General features: G+C 32.4%; 1 protein-coding gene across 2 annotated transcripts in view; it reads left to right on the top strand.

The window, feature by feature from the left end:
* LOC122503297 (HEAT repeat-containing protein 6) overlaps positions 1-23,786 on the top strand; it is a 345,658-nt gene that overhangs the window by 186,181 nt on the left and 135,691 nt on the right. For both annotated transcript variants that reach the window (XM_043613780.1, XM_043613778.1), the window contains exons 5-6: positions 20,301-20,575; positions 20,652-20,990. In XM_043613780.1, the coding sequence (XP_043469715.1) occupies positions 20,301-20,575; positions 20,652-20,990 (614 nt within the window). The remainder of the gene's footprint in view (positions 1-20,300; positions 20,576-20,651; positions 20,991-23,786) is intronic.

The following is a 23,786-nucleotide window of genomic DNA, read 5'->3' as shown; positions in this document are numbered from 1 at the left end:
GAATCCGTCTATCACGATTCGTGGGAGCTCATAACCACGTCTGTCTGTGACCAGCAGTGCCTTGGTGTTTTCCAGGGTCATTTCAAGACCTCTGGTATCCAGCCAGGTTTTTGCTAGTCGCAGACATTCGTTCACCAATGTCCCAAGAGCCTCCTCACTTTCGCCAGTGCACACGAACAACGCGTCCTCCGCAATGCCAATGATCACCGCACCTTCGGTCAGATCAATTCGCTGGAAGTCATCGTAAGATACATTCCATATAAACGGACCTACCCTCGAGCCTTGAGGAGTCCCACGCTGCATCTCTTCCTTGAGAGTGCAGGTGTCTCCCTCATATATAACCCACCTGTCGCTAAGATAATTATCCATTATCCGCAACAAGTAGGGCGGCATGTTTTTCTTTCTCATCGACTGGATAAGATCTTTCCATCTTGCGGAATTAAACGCTTTGCGTATGTCAATTGCTACTAACGCGCAGAAGCTCTTTTTCTTCTCTGGTCCTAATTTGTTTTTTCCTGCTTTGGCTATGTCCACTACTTCCTGGATGGCATCAACTGTAGACTTGCCTTTACGGAAACCAAATTGGTGATCGGATAGACGATTCTCTCCGGTCAAGTGGCTTTGCATTCTCTGCAGAACCATATCCTCTAGAAGTTTACCCATCGTATCTAGCAGGCCTCTGCCGCTTCCAGTCGCGGAAGAACTCTCCTTTCTCAAGACAAAGATTGAAACATCTAAGCAGAATCTGGGGTGAAGTGTCGGTAACGAATTTTAGGATCTCGTTACTTATCCCATCGATTCCAGGCGCCTTACCTGTTTTCAATCTTTTGCCTGCGTTTTTCAATTCACTAAGTGTGAAAAGTTCTTCCTCTTTGACTTTGCAGGAACTCCAGTCCATCCTAAGGTATGGCTCTGCAGAAGGAAACAAAGACTTTATTATCTGTCTAACCCAATCCAGCTACGGCGTCGCGACTTGCGGATCTCTTTCTTGAGGTTCTTTTTTGCCTCCTTAAAAGCCTCTTTCAGCAAGGGATCTCCCTTAGATCGGGTATGTGTCCTTCTTGCTTTGAGGCATTCCTTTCTCAAGGAGGCCAGCTCTTCTGACCACCAGTGCAAGGATTTTTTCCTTGGAAAGGCTCCTTTGCGACGTGGCATCGACGCATTCCATGCGGTGACGATCATGTTCCTCACCGCTCGCACCTCTCCATTCAGACAGTTCGGCCTCCTCACCCAACCAGATTCCTCAATTAAGAGAGATTCTCCTAGGGACCGGCCAAACTTCACCTTGTCGAGTCTCTTAATGTTCCACGAGGAGGTTTTGCGACTAGGAACATCCTGTCTTTTTCCTCTTCGTGTGCCTCCTATTGAGACTGAAAACTCAATGCACTGGTGATCACTTGCGGTATATTTATCAGAGACCCGCTAGTCCCTTATGCGGCTGAATATTTTGGATGATGCGATCCTTAGATCTATAATCGATCCAATCGCACCTCTTCTATACGTCCATGAGTTTCCCCGGTTTATCACTAATAGGTTGTTCCTGGAGATCATTTTTCCAATAAGAATTCCTCTCTTGTAGAGCCTCGTCTCACCCCATTCTGGCGACTTTGCATTAAAATCGCCAATGGCGATGACATCCAGCTTGGATTCTAGGTCGTCTATATTGGCTTCAAAGTTACTCAGTGGGATGCACAGTTTAATGGCGGCTCTATTCGCCTTATCCTGATACCAAGGTGCGAGGTCGCTTCCTTGATACTGCTTACTGCAGAACAGGATGTCGACCTCATTTTCCCTAGCTGTTTGCATCAGGAGCACCTGTGCATCCTTACTTTTATGAAGGTTGACCTGAAGAAGCTTTAAAACTCTTAGCGAAGTTGCCCGTTTCGCCTCATCTCCGACAGTTTTTTGTCCTGTCGGGGCCTTTGCAAATTCGGGTCACGTGTCCATAGGCCAGGCACTTTTGACATCTTGTCACTTCTAAGTGGGCTCGGATAGATGCGTTTATCAATCCTATGCGCACTTTGCTTAGCTTAAGTAGACACACGCTGTCCGATTCATTTATACGGACTAGTGCCACTTTCGTACCGCCGAAAGGTGTCAGAAGTCGGCAAGTCACATCCAAGTCGGACTTCTGCAGCTTCTCCTTTAAGACGGTTACAACGTCCTCTTCCGAAGTTGTTTCGTCAAGATCCCGGATTTCGAGGGTCCTTTTATTGACAAGAGCCGTAACATGAGCCTTGTCATGCAAAACAGAGGTAAGTTTCTCCCCCTTTCTTCACAACAACAAGAACCTCCTTCTTTAATGTTCTTCTAATTTTTAGAATTTCGGTGCCAGTTTCCTCTGGTTTAACCGAAATTATTGCCAGTCTTATGAGATCATGATAGGTCTCAGGATTCTGGGCCGAAATTCTAACTGCCTCCGTAGTTCTAAGTTTGGGGGGCGCTTCTGAAGTCCCTCCTTTTCCTTTTTTCTTCTCAAGGCCTTTTTCTTACGGGCCTCCCGTTTTTTACTGATGACGGTTTTAATATCTTTTTCTTCATCAGACTCCTTTTCCACAATTGCCTCCGCATAAGAAGCAACTTTGGCTGAAACCGCCTTTTTCACCTTACTGATGTTCTTCTGCTTTTTGCAAACACGCCACATGCCTTCCAGTATTTCAGGGATCAAGTCGACTTGGTTTACAACATTCTTTTCGAAGCTGCTAAGTTCCCTATCCGCAGAATTCTTGTTTTGTCCCCCTCCAAAATTCTTGGAGCCATTTGCACCGACTACGACGGCTTAAACCTGATTCAAATTAATATATTATTCATTATTTAATTGCACATTTAATAATTTGGATTTTTATAAATATAATGAAAAAAATTAAATTTCTTATATTCTTCCTTTGCATCAATACAATTAATTAGTTATTATAATAATTAATTAGTTATGATACATATAACAAAATAAATTTATGATTATACGGATAATGTGAACTATAACAATAAATGACGAGATCCGCAGTCGGATCCGCCCCAGGACCGAGCCAGCACAGACCTATCCGTCATTCTTCTGAAACCCGCAGAAGAATGAAATCCGCTGGCAGAACAAATCCAGTACCGCGCCAGTACTGACGAAAGTAGAAAGGCGGATCCGAAGGTCGGAGCCTAATCTTTTCCGCGCCGATTGCATTTTGGGATCCAAACATAGCGAACGTGGATGTAATAGCTACTGCATCAGGTGAATACCTTCTCTAAATCACGGAGATTATTTCTTGTCTCAAGGTGCTATCTGGATTAGAAATCCCCGTCGAGTTTTACCTTATTTTACAATATTTCGTGTCGGGCAAGAATATACACAGCGTCCCGATATTTGAGTTTGCAAATCATTTACGCACATTTCCGGAAATATTATTGTTAATTATTGTTTCTCAATTATATTTTCCAACGTTACTTCTCAATTATTATTATTTAGCAAGTATCCTCGTACTTATATTTGTTATATTTAATTTCTACAATATAATTGTTAATTTTAATTTCTAGTTATTTTATTTTATTATTTCATATAATATACATTTCTTTCAAAGGTTTAACCCTTTCAGTGTGTAGCTAAAATATAACAAAATGGTCCCAAAATGTGTAAGACCTTCTTCTTAATAAATTTCCATGACACAAGGTACTAAGGGCTTTTTGGGGTCGCTGATTACGATTTCGGTGTTAGTTTTTTTAAATTCAAAATGGCGGATCCAATATGACGGTCATGATTTTGAAAAATTCATTGGATTCGCTTAAAATTTGTTAATCAAGGGTTTCTGTGGTCGCTGATTACGAATCTATTATTAGTTTTTCAAAATTTAAAATGGCAGATCCAAAAAAGCAACTAATTTTTAAAAATTCATTAGATTGACCTGAAAATTGTTAATCTGGAATTTTCGGTGTCGCTGATTGCTAATCCGATGTTATGTTTTCAAAATTCAACATAAAGGATCTAATATGGCAGACGATTATTAAAAATTATGTATTTTGAAAATCTGACTTCAGAATCGTGATCAGCGACCTCAAAAACTCCCGAGTATGGATTTTTAGGAAAATTTATCCACTTTTAAAATTTTGAAAAATTTTTGGCGATTATTTTGGATAAAAAATCATGTATTTTAAAAATCTGACTTCAGAATCGTGATCAGCGACCCCTAAAACCCCGAGTAAGAATTTTTGCGAATATACGTTAAGATGTTTTTTTGTTTGGGCCATGACGTGTATACACGTCATCCTCAGTTTGGGACAGTTTTTTTCATGACGTGTATACACGTCATCCACAGTCAAGGGGTTAAGGGTTCATACAACAATTTCAATCCAAATATGTTAATGAAATTTTTTCAGAAGAGTAAATAAACAAAAAATTGTTTTATATGAAAATTAAATTTTTTATTAACTTTGTTTTCATTTTAAAGTACATATTTTTACCTGAAAAATGTGTAAGTTTCATAAAAATCGATATACAATATTCGGAGATATTAAAAATTTTAAAAAGGGAGCGTTCACAAATGATGTTACGTTTTTGGGAGGAGGGGGGGTCTCTACTAAACGTGACACAATGTATTTTTACATGTGAAATTTGAATTTTGTTAAAAATAATTTCTGGAAATTAAGTCTCTTATATAGAACTATGATCCCACCAAATTTTGGCAAAAATCGGTCTACCCTTTGCAAATTGTGATATTTCTGGCGTGAAATGCCCCGTATATTAGTAATTTAATAAAAAACTGTCAAAATCTCTCTTTTCTAAAAGCTTGGCAACCAGCATAACAACTGTCAATATTACATATTACTATTTGGATTGACTTTGGTGTTTTTAAAATACTTTTACATATATAAGTAAATAAATGTAAAATCCCACATAAACTGTCGTGTTCAAAGGACTGACAGCTGGCAGATGTCCAAACTTATTTTTGACATCGGATTTGTGTTCGGCACATCCAAACCTATAAATATACATATCGTTAAAGCAAAATATTAATAAAAAAAGTTGTCAAACAAAATGTAAAAAAGTGCACGAATCCTATGTTAAATCCCATTTAAGGGTGAGGGTGTAAGGGTTTACACTTTCAAAAAATCGATTTCTATTTTTTTGTATTTTCTTATAGTAAAACATCTAAAATGTTTTGAGCTTTTGAGATGTTATATCCGAATGTTTTCTGATGTAATTTTCATACAAAACTGATTACTCAAAGTCAATGGTAATGGTTAAACGCGTTTTTCTCAAAACGACTTTTTCAAACACCGTGTTCACTGCCAATTGAGAACTACAAGACCGATTTATCTCAAACTTGGTACACACTTTCTACATATAAAATACCTAACCCCAACGATGAGTTTTAGTTTTTTTCTTTATATTATAAGGGGATTTTCCACTTACAAAATAATGGAATTTTTCGTGGAAAAATAGCAATTTTCGCTAATAACCACAACAAATTTAAAAATGATTAAAATTATTATCAGAGAACGTTGGGGTTAGCATTTGATGATACTTTGACTAAATTTAAAAGAACTTTGATTTTAAATAATTTTTAACTACACGGAAAGAAAAGGTCTGGAAGAGATATCCATAAAAAATATTGTTGAGCACAATATTGTTGTGTTATCCAATTCAATGGAAGAGACAACTTTCAGAATGGAAGCACATTCCATATTCAATGGATGAGGGAGCCATATTATATTGTTGAATAAAATATGGATGTGACATCCATAGGCATGGTTGGGCTTACAATTCATGCTATGGATTTTCACATATGGCTGCCTCATCCATATAAACTTTGTTTGGGAGATCCATAGTTAGTTAAAAATTTCGATACATGTTGCGCTCAATTCATTATCATGGCAACCATTTAAAAATGGTCGTCTTAATTTGTCCGTCGCGTCGATTTCCTGTCACGTCTATATAATCGCGTTGTGAGTTTATTGTGTATAAATAGTGTTATAATTGTTTATTATTTATTATCGTTATTGTCAATTAGTGTTTATGTAAATTCATTTTCATAAAATATGTGTAGAGCATATAAGGAATATTATATGCTCAAATATTGTAGTTGCGTGTATAGTGTAGTGGATAGCGTTAGTGTTTAGTATGCGTTAGGTCTAGGGTTCGTGTCTCCCCCCCATCGGTTAATAATTTATTTCGTTAATATGTGTTTATTCAATAAGTGGTATGTATTAATTAACAAAAATGTGTATAAAATATCTCAAGTGACATAGAATTTAATTAATTGAGTGATTCAAATTTTTTTGTTTCCCATTTCCATTACTATGGATCACCCAACCATAGATCTTTTGCTGCTCCAACAATATACAGCCAGCCATAGAATATGGATGCAGCAACTTTAACTATGGATATCCCGTATTTTTCAATATAATATGGTTGTGATATCCATGTATCTGGATGTGTCAACTATTCCTTTTTCTCCGTGTAAGGCACAGTGAACATCGCAAATTGTCTTTTGTCAAAGACGTTTCTGGAAAAGCTTTGTCGTCACCAGCTTGTTTTTTCGATATTTTCGCATAAAAATGGCAAAATATTGTTAAAATGATACTTAATAATGTACAAAAGGTTTTAATAAATTTAATCTATCCGTATTTATAAAAAAATCCACAAAAACAGTGTTCTTTTTCACGCTGAAACCCTCACCCACATTAAACTTTAACCCTTCTTTTCTCTGATTGTTAGTTAATTGCACGGTCAGCTTGCTGTTTGGGTTAATTTATCATAAAGGAAAATTTTAGGCAGTAAGGTTACGGCAATCTTTCAGCAAACTTACCGTAAGTTTGCTGTAATCTTGCTATGCAATATTGTATAGTAAGCTGATACGGCAAGCTTCATATGGGTGGGACATTAGAAACTTTCAAGATTACGTATTATCTGGGTCAGTACATTTATGTCCGTGCTCAGGCCACTATTTTTTCTCATTATAGTGTTTCTTATTTTGAAAAAGTTGGAATTTCTTAGGTCGCCGGCCGGAATATGAATTAAAATGTGAAAAAAATGAGCTAGGTACAGCTAGGTATAGCTTATTTAATAATTAGTACCCCGTGCCGCTGAAGGGTTAAAGTTCAAATGGGATTTAACAAGGGTTTGGTGTACTTCGGCAAACTTTGTATTACAACTTTTCCATTTTTTAAAAATTTGACTTGTTATTATACTTATGGAAGTTATGTTAAAGTCGTGAAAATTCTGATTTTTAAAAATTTGACAGACTTTAGACAGCTTTTTTGACACCCGGTAGCTGTAAAAAGTTATTAGGCACATTCTTGAAATAATTTTATTCTCTTGTGTATTAATCAAATAATAAAAAAATTTGCTATACTTATATATATATATATATATGGGTGACTTCATTTAAAAGGGAATATTGCTGTCCCCCACTTCAAAAATTGACTTGTAGGCTTGTTTTTGCCAATATGAAGCTTTTTCGCGGTAGTTAGTGATGTAATAAATTTATTCTCCAAGTTTGATACCAATTGACAAAATAGAAAACGAGATAACCCATTAGAAACAGGCAAAAATAGGCAGAAATGTCATTACTGTCCCTGTCCCTGGGCTACTTCTGTAAGTTTCAAACGTTCATACTGTTCTCACATGTTCACTGAAACTTGAAAAAAAATTCTGATGGCTTTGTCTACCCTCTAGTCTGATAATTCGAAGCATTTTGACAAAATTTTTTAATTTTTGTACGCAAATAAAAATCCCGAACAGATGTCCCTCGCTTTTTAAATTTCATCTTGGAAAAAATATGCTTACCTTTGAAGTCTCTTTACAATTTTTTAATCTCACGTATTGGTTTCAGAGTTAAATTTTCTAAAATATTGATTTATAATCTCGAAAATAAAAAAAAATTGGCTCCCTTCGGTTTACTGTTATAATTTGACAGACGGGCAGAAAAATCGGCAGAATATTTCGACTTTTTTTGTCATTGCTGTCCCGTCTGCCCAAAATTCAGGAAATGATGAAAAATAGTTAGGAATAACGAATTTTCAGGTGGATTTGCAAGCATTTTCGAATACCATTGACAGAAATATTTTAAAACACATATTTAATGAATAAAATTTAATTTTCGGCAGAATGTCATTGCTGTCCCTGTCATTACTGTCCCCCATTTTTAGTATAATTTATAGAGTTTGAGAGAAATTAATTGCGTAATGACTTCAGAATGTGATATCTATACGCATGTGTTCGAATTTATGTGTGTATGTGGATATCTATCAACAATTATATGTCAATATTTGAAGACGACATTATTTGTGCAGTATCAAAACCGACAAAGTTGAAAAAGAACAATTTGTTCTTTCTTAAAAATTACGATAAAGTTCTCAAAAACATGCGTCAAATTTAAATTTCTTTTCTGAAAGCAAAATATTTCTTAATTGTTTATGTCTGATTTGTTATTTTTTATTTTAAATTAATGTTAATTACAATAAAATAAATTCTATAATACTCGTTTGCTTTAATTTAACATAGTTCATATCCAAATGTCATTACTGTCCCTCGGTTCAGTTGATGATTTTTGCCCTCGTGATGAAAAATTTTACTGGAAAAAAGGAAAAGTTTGTTTTGTTACGTCTAGTGGGAGGTTATTGAAGAGTTATCATGTAGTTTTGATTAGAAAAGTGTGGATTTTAATACTCTAGCAGAATTTTGAAAGCAGAATCTGAAGTTTTAGAGTCAATTTCTGTCTGCTTCTGTACTTTTCTACTGTTCTACTTGCATACACATAAAAAATCTGTGAAATTATTGTCTGCTCATATCTTTAAAATATGATGAATAATTATTTTGTAATATTCAAGATTATAGATTCTCAATAAAGGTTAATTTGTCAAGGTAAAAATAGGCAGAAAATTGACGGTTTTCTGCCAGAAAATCATTTTTTTTTACAAAGTTGTTGTCATGTTATGCTCAGTGAATATTATTTCCGTAATTTTAAATATATAAATAACCCGAAAATAATATTGACAACCCCTTAATTGAAAATTGAGATTCCAACATTCCACGGAGGCAGAATTCCCTTTTATTTGAAGTCACCCATATATGTGACCTGGACAGTGAAAAGGGACCTTACGTGCGAAAACAAGTTTTTGAGAAAACAGCAGTTAAAGTTTAACTTAGAAAAACCCTTGTAACTTTTTTAAATATTAATATTGGTTAATCAATTTAGGCTTATTTTCTTCACCGTGGATCACAGTATCAAAATAAAAAACATACAAGTAATGAAATTTTTTTTTAATAATTATTTATATAAATTAATAACAAACTCCCCAAAAATAAGAAAAATAATAAAAAAGTTTTCTAATTAGCAACAATAAGTATAAATAAGTGACACATGTTTATAAGGGTTTTCGAAGCCACTGATTACGAAAATGATGTTAAATTGACAATTTGACAGTTGACAGCTGTCAACTTCTCTAAAAAGTGGTCCTTTTTATAAAAATGACAGTAATAAGGTTTTTGAGGTCGTTGATTACGAATATGATAAAAATTTGAATTTTAACTGTTGACAGTTGTCAAAGAAACTTTCAACTTTTCAAAATAATATAAAATTATCGTCTTCGTTATTTTAATTTGTATAATAACAAAAAATTAATTTTTTTCGTATTTTTACTCTTGTTTCTTGTAAATTAAAAATTTTTTTTAACACTTCTAATCAACTTATGACTTTTTGGTTTTCACCATCTTAAAGAGCGTTTCAAACTCTATCCGAATCAACAAAAATGTAAAAAATGATTTTTTGACATATATTTACATATATACATAGATATATATTTATTTACTCTCCCTGCTACAGCAGGGTTCGAGGATCCATATACAATATTCTTAAAACTAAAAAACAAAAACACTTAAAACTATGTTACATACTATTACAAAACGCAAAAATATTTTCTCTCTCTCTTTCTCAAGTGCCTGGGCTTCCGTTTCCTGTTTTCTTTCTGCCCATTTTGGCTCTTTGCGTATTTATCCCCAAAAAGAAAAACAAAAATTACGATAAACAACGCCCACCCTTATCATTTACTATCCCCCATACACTGCTCTTCTCTCATCCAAATCTTTCATCCATTTCACACCCTGTCCGCTTTCATCCAAAATCCATTTTATTACCTGTCCAGTCCCCCAATCTTCCCCCCATTCATTCACAACTCTTCCACACCTCTCTAACACTCCACTCCTCTAGTGTATCCCATCCTTCGTCTTTTCCTCTTCTCCTGCCTACAATATCCATTTCTTCCCTCCCCACCCTAATGGTTCTCACCATGCTTCCTCTTTTTCCACTCCTTTCATTTTCTTTCCTTCCCTTATCCCCAATCTCACTCCAGAGATAATTCCTTTCTCACTTCTGCCCTTCACCGCTTCTTTTCTTGCCCCCTGCATTCTCCAACGATATCCTTTCGGCAACTTCACTTTTACTTTCTCCCATTCTCTAGACTTCACCCACGTCTCCAACATAAATATAACCTCCCATTTTCCCAATGTCCTCCAGAAACCCTCATCTTTATTTTTCCAACCCCCTATATTTCAAAAAACTACCCTTACACCGTTTCTCCCTTCTCTTATTCTCCCCCTCCAAACCCCACATCCCCTCTTCCCCGTCCCCATGCCACCCTCCATCTTCCATTGAACTCCATCAATCCACAAACAATCCCTACCCATTATCAGCCTCTTTCCTTTTCTCCTTTCTTCCCACGCTTTCTCCCTCAACAGCTAATCCCTTCTTCTTTCTGTCCAAGATTTATCCTCCTCTATTCTTTCCTCTCTACCTCTCAACTTCTTTTTCAACTCTATTACATCCCTTCTCTCCTCCTCGTTACCCAATTCTACCACCCAAATCTTTGGGTTCTCCATATTTTCACCTCCCACCCTTTTCACTCTCTTGATGGTGACGCTTGCTCCTATCTCATTCAGTAATGCTTTCACTTTTTCTATTCCTTCATCCTTTTCCGCCCCTAGACCTCTAATTACTATTCCACATTTCCTCTTCTCTCTCTTTAATCTTTCCACCACCCTTGACAAATCTGACACTTTCTTCTCCAATTCTATCGTTTGTGTCTCTCCCGTCCTGCCTCCCAACTGTTGACTCCTCTTTCATCTCCAACTGCCCCACTCTCCTCTCCAAACTTGCCATCTCAGTGATTCTACGACTATCAATCACTTCCTGTGTCGTTTTAATCATCTCCATCCTTTCCAATAACCCATCTTTCTCCCTTTTCCATTTTTCCTCCTAATTTTACCACATCTTTTTTATTTCCCCAACTACTTCCCTGATCTTGTCCATTTTTCCATCCCTTCTCTCTTCTCTCCTCGCACTTTCTTCCCTAGCCTCTTTAATTTCCCTCCCCAGATTCTCTATTCTTTTATTAGTCTCCTCGCTCATTTTCAGCATGGCTCTTGCCATATCTCCCATCCCCGCCATTACGTCCCCATACTCCTTCAACTCTTCCTTATTTTTCTCCCCCTCTTTCTGACTGCTTTCACTCCTAACCCTCTTTTTATCTCTTACCTGCTTTTGCCAAACCGCCACCTCATTTTTTGTTATCTTGGCATACTTCATCAACCCCTTTTGCTTACTCTTTCTTCTAGCACTAAATGTCACATAGTCAGGTAAAGATGACGAAGACATTTTTTTTAAAGCCTTGGTGGTCTCAAAAACCTCCCCGTCATTATCACTATCCGTTCCTGAATGCTCTATCTCCCCCTTGTCCCCCCGACTTGATTCAGCCTGCCCTCCAGTAATCACCTGCCCTCTGTCTCCAGCATTCTCATACCCTCTTTCGCATTTTACCGGCGACCTTTCTAACAGCGCCATGAATACCCGCCTTTACGTACCCTTCCTTTCTCTCTCTAACTCCTTAGCCTCTCACTCACACTCCCCAGGCTCTCAACCTAACCTTCCAAAACCCAGTACAACTTTACACACTTTTTTAAACACACTAAAGCACTCATCACAACTTTTTTATCACTCACATGCACCCAATACTTCTCTTCACACAATTCACCACTTTTACTCTACCCACTCCTCAAAAATACTGAAAAAATACTTTATAGAAAACCAAAATTTGCTATAACGTCCGTACTAAACCGGAAACGGAAGCCCTATACTTATATATACACATCGTTAACCCTTCGGAGCACACACCACTTTTTTTGAACCAAAAGCACACACCAGGGTCATTTTGACCCTGTTCACTTTTCAAAACTGTACCATTTATAAACTTATCATTAAATTTACATAAAAACTTTTTTTATATTTTTTAAACAATAAAGAATAAGTATTGTGCTGTTATTTTGTTTGGATTTATAATTTTAGTGTGATATTATATTGTTTGATAAAAATCCATAATCTTAATTATTTAAAATATTTTATTTATGAGCTTTCGCCCGTCAACGACAGGCATCCTCAGATATTCAAAACTGAAATAAAGAATAAGTTTCTACAATTGAAAAGTTTCATTATAAATATTTTATTATAGAAAAAAATACTGAAAGTAGACAATTTTTCAGAAAAACGACAAAAATGAGATTTTAAAAAATTGTAGTTGTAATTTTTAATATTTTTATAACTAATATTTTACATTTGTACTCTTGAATAGTGGTACAATAAAATGAAAATATATTCTATACTGTAGTTTGTAAAAAAAGCATTTTTTGCAAGTTGATGGAGGTGATTTTTATTTTTTGACGAAATCTAGACGACAACTGACTAGAGCATTATACTTGGGGAGCATTGGAACGTGTTAATAGAACGTAAAACAATTACTTTTAGGTTATAGGACCTCTACTTGTTAAAATTTTTTAAAGAAATTTAAGTTTAAACTAAAAGACAGGGTCACCCAGACCCTGTATGTGCTCCGAGATATCATACAGTTAGATTTTTATATCAATCGGTATCTGGGGGTTTATGGGGTCGATGATTACAAATATGATATGGCGGAAAAAATGTTTAAATTTGATCAAATTAAGTTTCATCAAAAAACCTCTTTTGATTAAACTGAATAGTGCTCCTGTGTTTTTAAATACAATTCCAGAGTTTATTTTTCAAGATTTAAAATGCTATATCCAATATGACGGCATAAAATATACAGCCACACAAAAATAAAAAAGTGTCGAGGTTAGGAGATCAGAGTACCCTACCCCCATGTATTTTGGGCCGCTGAACACGAATTCGGTACGTGTCCGTATGGTCCAATACGTGAAAATTTTTTGTGGTATACAAATTTTTAAAAAAAACTTATGTATTTTGATGAAACTTGGTTGCTAGGGGTTTTTGAGGTCACTGATTACGAATCTGAAGTCATATTTTCAAAATTCAAAATGGCGGATCCATAATAACAGACGTGAAATTTTAAAAGTTGATGGATTTCGATGAAATTTGATATCTTGGGTTTTTTGTAGTCTTTGATTACGAATCTGAAGTCAAATTTTAAAAACTTAAAATTGTACGTCCAAAATATAGTACGAAATTATTTAGAAATTGATGGATTTTTATGAAACATAGTATCCAAGGGTATTTAGGGCGGCGGTTTACGTATCTGCAGTCAGATGATCAATATTAAAAGTTCATAAAAATCCAAACAGTTTTTTAAGTTCTCTTCTGCCATTTTTAATTTTGAAAATCTTACTTCATATTAGTAATCAGCGACCTTAAAAACCCTTAGATACCAAGATTCATCAACATCCATCAATTTTTAAAATTTTTGTCCGCCATATTTGATTCGCCATTTTGAATTTTTAACTGAATACAGATTTGTAATCAGAGACCACAAAAACCCCTAGATACTAAGTTTCATCCAAATCTATCAACTTTTAAGAAAATTTCTAAAAAATCACCAGTATCCAAATAATTTCAACCGCCATTTTGAATTTTAAAAATCCGACTTCAGATTCGTAATCAGCGACTTCAAAAACCCCAAGCTACAAAGTTTCATCAAAATCCATAAATTTTTTTTAAAAATTTGTATACCACAAAAAATTTGAAATGTTTTTTGAGGTTAGAAAAAAATGTACACGTACTGGACCAAAACGGACAACGGATTCGTGTTCAGCGGTCCAAAATACATAGGGGTAGGGTACTCTTATATCCCAACCCCGACACTTTTTTATTTTTGTGTGGCTGTGTATTTTATGCCGTCATATTGGATTCACCATTTTAAATTTTGAAAAATAAATTCTGGAATTGATTTTAAAAATATAGGAGCACTATACAGTTTCATCAAAAGAGGTTTTTTTCTTATTGAAAAACAGTTTTATAGATCCAAAGTACAGTTTTAAGATTTTTTAACAAAATTCCCCATATTTAATCAATTGCTCTTAAGCGATCACTTTATATTTTTAAAAAAGGGCAATATATTCAAATTCTGCAGTATTTGATATGTAAGTGAACCCAAGTTTCATCTACTTTTATTTAAAATTGACGTGGTGACAGATATTTGTCCAAAAAATAAGGTTTTTGACCCTCTGTGCAGGGGGGGTCATGACCCCCATGACCCTCCCCTTGGATCCGTCACTGATGAGTTATAAGTGTTTAGAAGTAAAATTCAACATGTGCCAAATGTGGGTTTTTATTATGAGTTTCGAACGTTTTGAAATTTAATGTTTAAAGTCATTGCATTCCTTATGTACACTGTTAGAAATTTTTGTTGGAATTTTCAGAAAAAAGCAACTGAAGTTTTCTGCAGTTACGTTTTACGTAAAACTTTGAAACATTTCATAATTTTCAGAACCATGTGACTGCATAAATCTTTAATCACAAGTCACTGAAAATTTTGTTACAGTTTCGTAATTTTACGAAACACGTAACTGCATAAAACTTCAGTTGCTTATTTTGGAAATTTTGTTACAGTTTCGTAAATTTCTGGAACACGTAACTGCATAAAACTTCAGTTGCTTATTTTGGAAATTTTGTTACAGTTTCGTAAATTTCTGGAACACGTAACTGCAGAAAACTTCAGTTGCTTATTTTGGAAATTATGTTACAATTTCGTAAATTTCTGGAACACGCAATACAATAATACTTCCGTTACATACCTTATTGAAAAATATGTTACAGATTCGAAAAATGCAATTAATTCTTGGAAATTTTATTAAAATTCTTCAAAAGAATTCAATTTTAATAAATTTTGATTAAGTTCCTTATAATAATTAAATTTTATGAAAATTCAATAAATTATATTTATTTTTGTATTTAAATAATTGAGTTCTCGTAGAATTTTTTTATAAAAATTTATTTAAAAATGAATTTAAGTTAAAATTTTTGATAATAATTGAATATTAAAAGCATTACAGCATAAATTTTTAAAAATAATTAAATTTTTGTATCACGTTACAGCTTAAACTTGCTGTTGCTCCTTTCCGAAATTTTTTTTTAGTTTCATAATATTTCATAACATGTCATAGCTTGAATTTTTTTATTTTTCCTAAAAATTTTGCTACCGCTTTTTCCAGTTTTGATTATTAAACAATAATATGTAACTCAAATGTTACATATTGCTTAATAATCAGAACTGAACAAAACTGAAACAATAAATTTTAATGACACTCATCAGTGATAGCGAACATAATTTACATTAAAATACAAAGTACAATTTAATATGTATAACTTCATTATTTCTAAGTTTGTCTCACAATTTTTTCTATCCCACTAGATTTTCAGTAAAAAATTATTTAAACTTAAAAATATTTAATAATAATGTTATTGTTTAAAAATTATTTATTTATGGTTTGTAAATAAATTTGATCAAAAAACAACTGGTAAATAATATAAATAATATTTATTTCTTACTTTTTATGCACAAAACTATTTATTCAATCAAATAATATTAATCATTCATTTATTAATAAAGTATCAAAAGTATCACAACTTTGATTGCTCTGAATATCAATAAGCTCATCATAGTTACGGTACTGGTTCCTAGCATGGACATTCCATTTTGCAGGACGATTTTTCTTCAAAAATATCTAATACGTGTAATGGAGCATGAATAAAAATAGATTTTGTACATACTTTTTATATGTGGAAATATGCTTCAACTTTTTAATCCCAAGAATGATCACTTATGAAACTTTAAAAATAATTTATAACACTTTTTTACTTATTTAAATAACTTTATACAATGAAACATTTTCTACGCACAACCACTTTTTCGAAGGGCATTTTCAGTTATGTATTTCCTGCAACAGACCCAAGCGGCGCGAAAGTAATTGTGCGCATCTTAATTCAGCTGTGGTAACTGAAAATTTTGTTACAGTTTCGTAATTTTCAGTTACTCTTTATACTTTTTGAAACTATTCCCAAATTTTCAGTTACATTTCATTAAATTTCCTTAACTAGTTACTGATTTTAGTTTGACTGAAGTTAGAATTCCGTTACTCATAAGGATTTTTACTAAAAATTTTGAATTTTGAGTAACATTTAGAAATCATAAGAAACGTGTAGTAAATTTCAAGCAAATGTAACATATAAATGCTTTCAGTACCATCATTTGGAAAATTTTGTTACATTTGTGTCTGAATTTTATCGGAATATTCAGAACATTTTTAATAGTGTATAAGTGGGTTCCTGTAAGGATTCAAATTACTTCTTATTGTATAGATAATGTATAGATAATAACCATTATATGGTTATTTAAAAATTTCCCTGGTAAAAATTCCGGACCAATTCCGGATTAAATACGGACAGATTAATATACGTATTAGTCCGAAAATTGTACGAAAAAGATCCGCGCTAGTCTGATAACAATCCGAACGAAAACCTGAATACGAAAACACTCCGGAGTAATCCTGAATGTCTACGAATTTAGTCTGTTATTAGTCCGCAACAATCCAAATTTATGACCGTTGAAGAATACTTCTAAAATAAGTACGGAATTATCCGATATGTAAAGAATACGGAATCAGTTCGCAACAATCCGCGTTTAATCTAGTTAAAAAAACTTAATCCGTAAAATGTCCGGAGCAATCCGAACTTTGTAAGCAAGAAATCCGGTATTAGTCCACACAATTTGAAATTAAGTGTGGCAAAATCCTATTCCGAAACAAGTACGAAACAATCCGAAATCTGTATGCTAAGAATCCAAAAATTGTCTGCAACAATCCGGATTTAATTCAACTAAAAGGTATAATCCGAAACAAATACGAAATAATCAAAAATCTGTACACAAAGAATCCGACATTAGTCCGCTTCAATTCGGAATTAGTGTGGTAAAATCATATTCCGAAACAAATACGAAACAATCTGAAATATGTATGCTAAGAATCCGGTAATAGACAGCCACCCGAATCATATTACATTCCTGGTAAAAATTTCGGACTAATCCGGATTAAATCCGTGTATATTAGTGTGGATTAGTCCGATAATTATACGAAAATGATCCGCGTTAATCTAACATCAATCCGAGTGAAATTGTGAATCCTAAATCAGTCTGGAGTAATCTTAAATGTCTATGAATTAAGTTCGTAATTATTACGCAACAATCCGAAATTATGTCCGTCAAAAAACTCATCTAAAATAAATACGAAATAATCCGAAATCAATATGTAAAGAATACGAAATCAGTCCGCAATAATCCGAATTTAATACAGTTAAAAGATTTAATCCGAAACAAGTATGGAACAATCCAAAATCTGTATGCAAAGAATCCGGTAATAGTCAGCGTCAATCCAAATAATATCCGATCAAAACACCCCAGTCCGAAAATAAGTCTTATTATTATAAGAATTTGTAAATATATACAATCCACAGACAGTTCAAAACAATCCATATTCAATCCAATTCAAAGACTTAATCCGGAATGATTTTGGTATAATATTGAATTTGTATATTAAAAACAATTTGTATTAAATGCAGATAAATTTAAACTATAATTATAATTTCGTATGACAAAAACCTGACCAAAACCAGATTAATTCCGGATTTAATAATTTCACATTTGCAATTTGCGTATTATCAGACTAACTTCGGACTAAACCGGACTAATTACGGATTCAATAGTTATAAAAAACGGTATTGATTTCAAACTTAATTCATGGTGAAAAAACTCCACAATCAACCGTACTGTTGCGGACAAATTCAGGATTAGTCCGAAATCGGTCCCACTTTTTATTCAGGGTATTTGCTTATGGTAAATAAAATATTTAATTCTGCAGTCAATTTGTTTTAATTTAAATTTTAAATTTACTAGTATTATTAGTTATCTTGTTTCAATATTAAAATTAACACTGATGTGTTAGTTTCTTGTCATTTTTTTTCTTGGAACTTGATAAAATCTATTATGAATTTGAACTCCCATGCGAGCGTGGTATAGTGTATTCGATATCAGTGCGATATAATGTTAGATAGGTGTAGGTTCGAATCCCCAAGCGTTAGAAATTTTAAGTTAATGTAAATAAAATTGCGAAAGGTAAATCGAAAAATATGTTCAGTGTACCGTAAAGTAATAATAATAATTAATATGTGTAACTTGTATAATTATTTTTTATTAACATTCATTAAATTGTCCGAACTAACTTTTGACTGTTTCGAACTAATTCCGGATTCACTAGAATTAACTGATTAATTTCGGACTTCATCGGACCAACTCCGATTTTACTAGTTGTTCATATAGAATTCGGATTTTTCCGGATTAATTTTGGGTGACAAAAACCTGACCATAAACCGCATTGTTTCGGACAAATTTCAGATTAGTCCGAAATCTGTCCAGTTTTTAAACCAGGGTTATTTTATTAGAGTTAAAAACTTGTGAGTCAACACGTTACTACTTGTTGACTGTGTGGGAAGTATGAGTGATGGATTGGAGTAGGGAGAATTATTGTAACGACGGACGTGAAATAAAAAATTTCCATATTTTTGTTATTGTTCTCACTGTCTAATTTATTGCAGAGGTTGGTGCAAATTAGTGTTACGGCACACGTGAGTAACTCGACGCGCTGTTGTATATGGGGCATTCTACGACAAATCGGAAATAATTTTGCTTTTGCATTTTAAATTTTTTTTAAATATTTTTTTCTTTTAGTGCTTGTTGAAATAAACTCCTCTAGAACTTTTAAACTTCATATTTTCGCTTATTATTATATTTTTAAAATTATAAAAATAATGTTGCAGTACCATAATTTGATAAATTATTGTGCTTCTTCTATTTATACCATGTGTTTAATAATCTTTTTAATTAGGTAGGGAAAAACAAAAGTAAGTGAGCAGTTAATGTTAGAATTTTTCGCTGATTAAGAATTTTAATTACGAATGAAGATTTTGACTTTATCAGCAATTAGTGACATATATTAGAAGTCAATTAAACTCTTTGGTTTAGAGTTAGGTGTTTTCATATGATAATTATTTCGAAATGGTTGTCGATAAATAATAAAATAAAAAAACACAAAAATAAAAAAATTTCGTGACCCAGAGGACAGACCCTTATATTCCTACGTTTTTGAGGTCGCTAAAACCGAATATGACCATGAAAATTTTTTTAAATTGCCCATTTTCCCGCTACCACCCTCTTTACACTCCTTTATAATTAAGAGCACATATTTTTTTTAGTCTTCAGTACATTCTACAAAAAGTGAAGTTTAATTCACCATCGTTTAGAATTGATTCGTTGTATGCCAAAAACGTTATGCCCGTAAGAACAAAAACTTGTACCTAGGGTAACACTGCAAATTTCATGATTTAGATTAATTTATTCTGTTTTATTATTTATATAAGGCAAGTAGGCTAACATTTATTTAACTTTCTTAGTTCCATAGATTCTTATCTAAAGAAAAGTATTACTTTCAGCCTATTTTCGAGGCTGAATTTAAGGTGTAAACGGAGTCAGACTTTTTTTCCTGTGCTTACATAATAATATTGAATGATAGTGAAACGTCAAATAGGTATTATAAGAAAGTTACAAATTTTACAATAACTTGAAAAAAGGATCAGCTACTTTTTTCGTCTTTGCGATTTTTTAAGCTCTAAATAAAGAAGAATGAAATGACACTACCCGATTTTGTCACCATTTTTGCAAAACCTAAATCTAATTAAAGCCAACTGTGTGTCAGTAACATGAAATCGACCGGTTCTGTGGATTTACCCATATAGCTATCTAACAATTTATATATATATATATATATATATATATATATATATATATATATATATATATATTTTTAAATTTTTTTGGGTTTTCTGAGTATGACAGATTACACAAAATTTTATTTGATATTTCTAAATGTTATTTTCAACCTTAGTTTATTCTAGTCGGTTTACCTTAGTCTTTATTGTAAGATGTTATTTTATTTTAATTATATTTAGATCCTGCTGTAAGGGTTGCTGCGCTTAGTGTATTTGAGGATTTGACTTTATCGGAACCAATCATACCAGAAATAATAAACAGTTTTAAATTACCACTTTACTTTGATGATTCTAGTACTTTGTCTTTGAAAAATTATGCAGCTTACCATAATAATGACAAGAATGAAATACATTTTAAAGCCTCAAGTAGCCATGATAATGTAGATGTAAACTGCGAAGGAGACATAAAAACTAGTTGGATATTAAAAATTTGTTTAGAAAATATTTCTGATGAGGTGAGATAAAATTACCATAAACTCAAATATTTAAAATTGGAAAGCGAAAATTCTAATTAAAAAAATTAAATTTTAGGCGTCAAGTATTCCTGTTCGACTTCAGTCTTTGAAATTACTGAGTGCTCTTTCTAATAATGTTGGAAAGCTCATATTTCCACATCTTAAAACAATTGCAGAAAAACTAATTGTAGCCGCGAAAAACACTGTACCTCAAATAATTCTTCATATATTTCGTGTCATAGATGTTATTACAGGACGGCTTGAGTCAAATAAAGAAGTTGATGAAATTATATTATTTTGGAATATTATTTGCGGACCTGTAATAAATGGTTTACAACATTCTGAAGCCATTTTAAAAGAAGTGGCTTGCAACTGTTTAGGTAACATTGGGTCGAATGTTTTTATTCAATTGAAAGTAAGTAATTTTTTTTCCAAATGATATAATTTTTAAAAAATTGTCAAAACATTTTCAAATGTATCCTGTTAAAATGCCTAATAAAAACCAGGCAAAACTCCTATAAAACTAGATTTTACACTGCCTTATAAGGAAAAGTAGAGGAGCGGGGAGCTGGTTGTAACAGTTTTCAGAAAATTGTGTAAATTATTAAATCTATCAGATGATTTTCTAAAAAAATTGATAGAAATGGGAAATTTTTGAGCGCAACAAGTGGGGTTGCCTCCTTAAGGGGGGAGGTATTAAATTTTTTTTCCATTTCTTTTTTTTTTTAATGAATGCATAATATCTCCAGAATATTGTGTAAAAATTTCATGTCAATCGGAGCAAAATTGAACCACCCAATTCTATAACTCGATCTGTTACAGTGCGCAATTCCCTTGGGCAGCTGTAAACTGATTCAAATAGGTGACTTTTAATGGTGTGCAGATTGAGTTATAGAATTGAGTGGTTCAATTGATGGAGTTATGAGAATTTGGGCGTCCGTTGGTCCACTCTTCAGGATTCATGTTTTTTATTAAATAATCATCTCGGTGGCTCAGAACGACACTATCTCAACTCTGGCGCGTGCTGGTATTCTGTAGTAACTCTTATACGAACGTTTCAGAGTTACTATACAGAATACCAGGACGCGCCAGAGTTAAAATAGTGTTGTTCGGAGCCATCGATCTGTAATTTGTTTATTTTTAAATTAAAAGTATTTTTGGATACACCATTTGAAAGATCGATTCCGAAGCAATAAGAAACTTCTATTGCCAAATTTTTTAAATTGCGTTTTAACGTTTCGAAAATAAAGCCAACCTTCAAGTATTGTGCATCTGATATTTAAAGGTTGAAGCGTTTTTCTGAAACTTGTTGTTTTTGAAGTCCGTGTACTGGACTAATCGTTCTAAAATTAGTCGATTTCTTATAGAAAAATGTCTTTTTGACTTCCAAGTGCTATAATTAGTGAAATGACTTGCTGATTGTAACGATTTTCTTATTTCAACAATAATTCAAAACTGCGACAGTATAAATTAACAAAATCAATAAAAATTATAAGACAAAAGATTTTAAGTAAATAAATAAAATAACGAAATTACATAAAAATACAAAACACGATATAAATAAACACACAAACAATTTACAAAAATAGATTAAAATTATATTTCAGTCAATTTTTATTATAAAAGCGAAACTGACGTCAGGAATTAATTAACGAAAATAATTGATAAACTAAAATAAAAACATACGCACATTTAACAATAAAATATTACAAGAAATTGGTCAAAAATAAAATATCACAATAAAATTAAAAAAGATAAATTAAGACGAAAACAAGTAAAATAAATAATCCGTAATTCGTTTCTCAACTAAATTTGCTCTCATATTTTAAACCCATCAGAATATTTGTAATAATAATATTTTAAATTCAGACATTCTAATATAATCTTGTACACTCGAAATTACATTGATATAAGATTAACTTACGCGTTACTTGTATGATGCTCACACATGTGTGAGAGAAACGGTTTTGTATCACGGTCTCATTTTGAGAGGATAAAATATTTCTGGTTCGTATTTGGAGGGGTGATAGAGGAATTTTACTCTCCTAGACGCACTGCTCTCCGTTTTTGCAATAATTTTGCGAGGAAATTATTTTGTTAACGATTGAAAGTGGAGTAATTTGAGGTTAATACATTTCCTTATAGTTAAAGTCGCGGTCACTTCCGAGAATTGGCGCCACCTCCTTGACCACTGACACATAGATCCACTTGTCTGTGTGCTCGCCGCCGTATTCTCTCTCACTTTCGCCAAAAATGCCGAAAATCCAACTTTTGTAATTTCGTTTTGCGCAATATTTATTTCAAAAATTACTTGCAAATTTTGAAAATATTCTTTATCAGAAAAGATTATATTATTAATTTTAATTTTTTATTATTAATAATATTATTATTACATATAATAATTATTATTATTTATAATTAAAACATTTCAGATACTTAATTTAATTATTACACTGAAAAAAATTTTATTTTATTCAAATAACCAATTAATTGACTATTATCAATTAAATATTTAATTGAACCAAATAAATAATTTATGAGAGTCAATTAAATGGTATTTGCTTCAAATACTGAAGTTATTGATTAGAATACAATTTAATGGATAATTTAATTTTATCCAAGTAAATATTTAATTGATAATAATAGTCAATTAATTGGTTATTTGAATTAAATAAATTTTTTTTGCAGTGTAAATTAAATATCCTCTGGTCCAAGGTAATGAATAATTTTTATGGGGTGACAATGGATAATGTTATTATTGAATAAAATCAACATTTTTTATAATAGTGACTGCTGAAGAAAATTAAATTCCTTTGACTTATTATATACGACTTTTTTCAAATTTTAAAAAAGACAGAAAATATTTTTTTAAAAATTAAACAATTTTTGCATTATAAAAATTTTATTATCGTCTGATACAAAATATTTATCATTTTTCAAACTTGTATTTTTAAAAAAATTTACTTTTTTTATTTTAACAATTTTTATTATTTATTTTTCCAAATAGAAAAAGACAAATAAAATATTACTAGAGCTATGATTTCAGATTTTTGTGGTTTTGAAAAATTCAACTTTTTTAGTAGTTACTGAAAAAATATTAAGTTTTTTTAGTAGTGATAATCGATATTCACTCAGCAAAAATGATTGAGTTTTAATTTAAAAAATTTTAATTTTAATTTCTAAATATAATATTATAAATGTAAATTTTTTA

The sequence above is a fragment of the Leptopilina heterotoma genome, unplaced genomic scaffold, assembly GCF_015476425.1.
Source record: "Leptopilina heterotoma isolate Lh14 unplaced genomic scaffold, ASM1547642v1 Lhet_256, whole genome shotgun sequence".
Taxonomy (NCBI): domain Eukaryota; kingdom Metazoa; phylum Arthropoda; class Insecta; order Hymenoptera; family Figitidae; genus Leptopilina; species Leptopilina heterotoma.
This window is presented reverse-complemented; position numbering and strand designations above follow the sequence as displayed.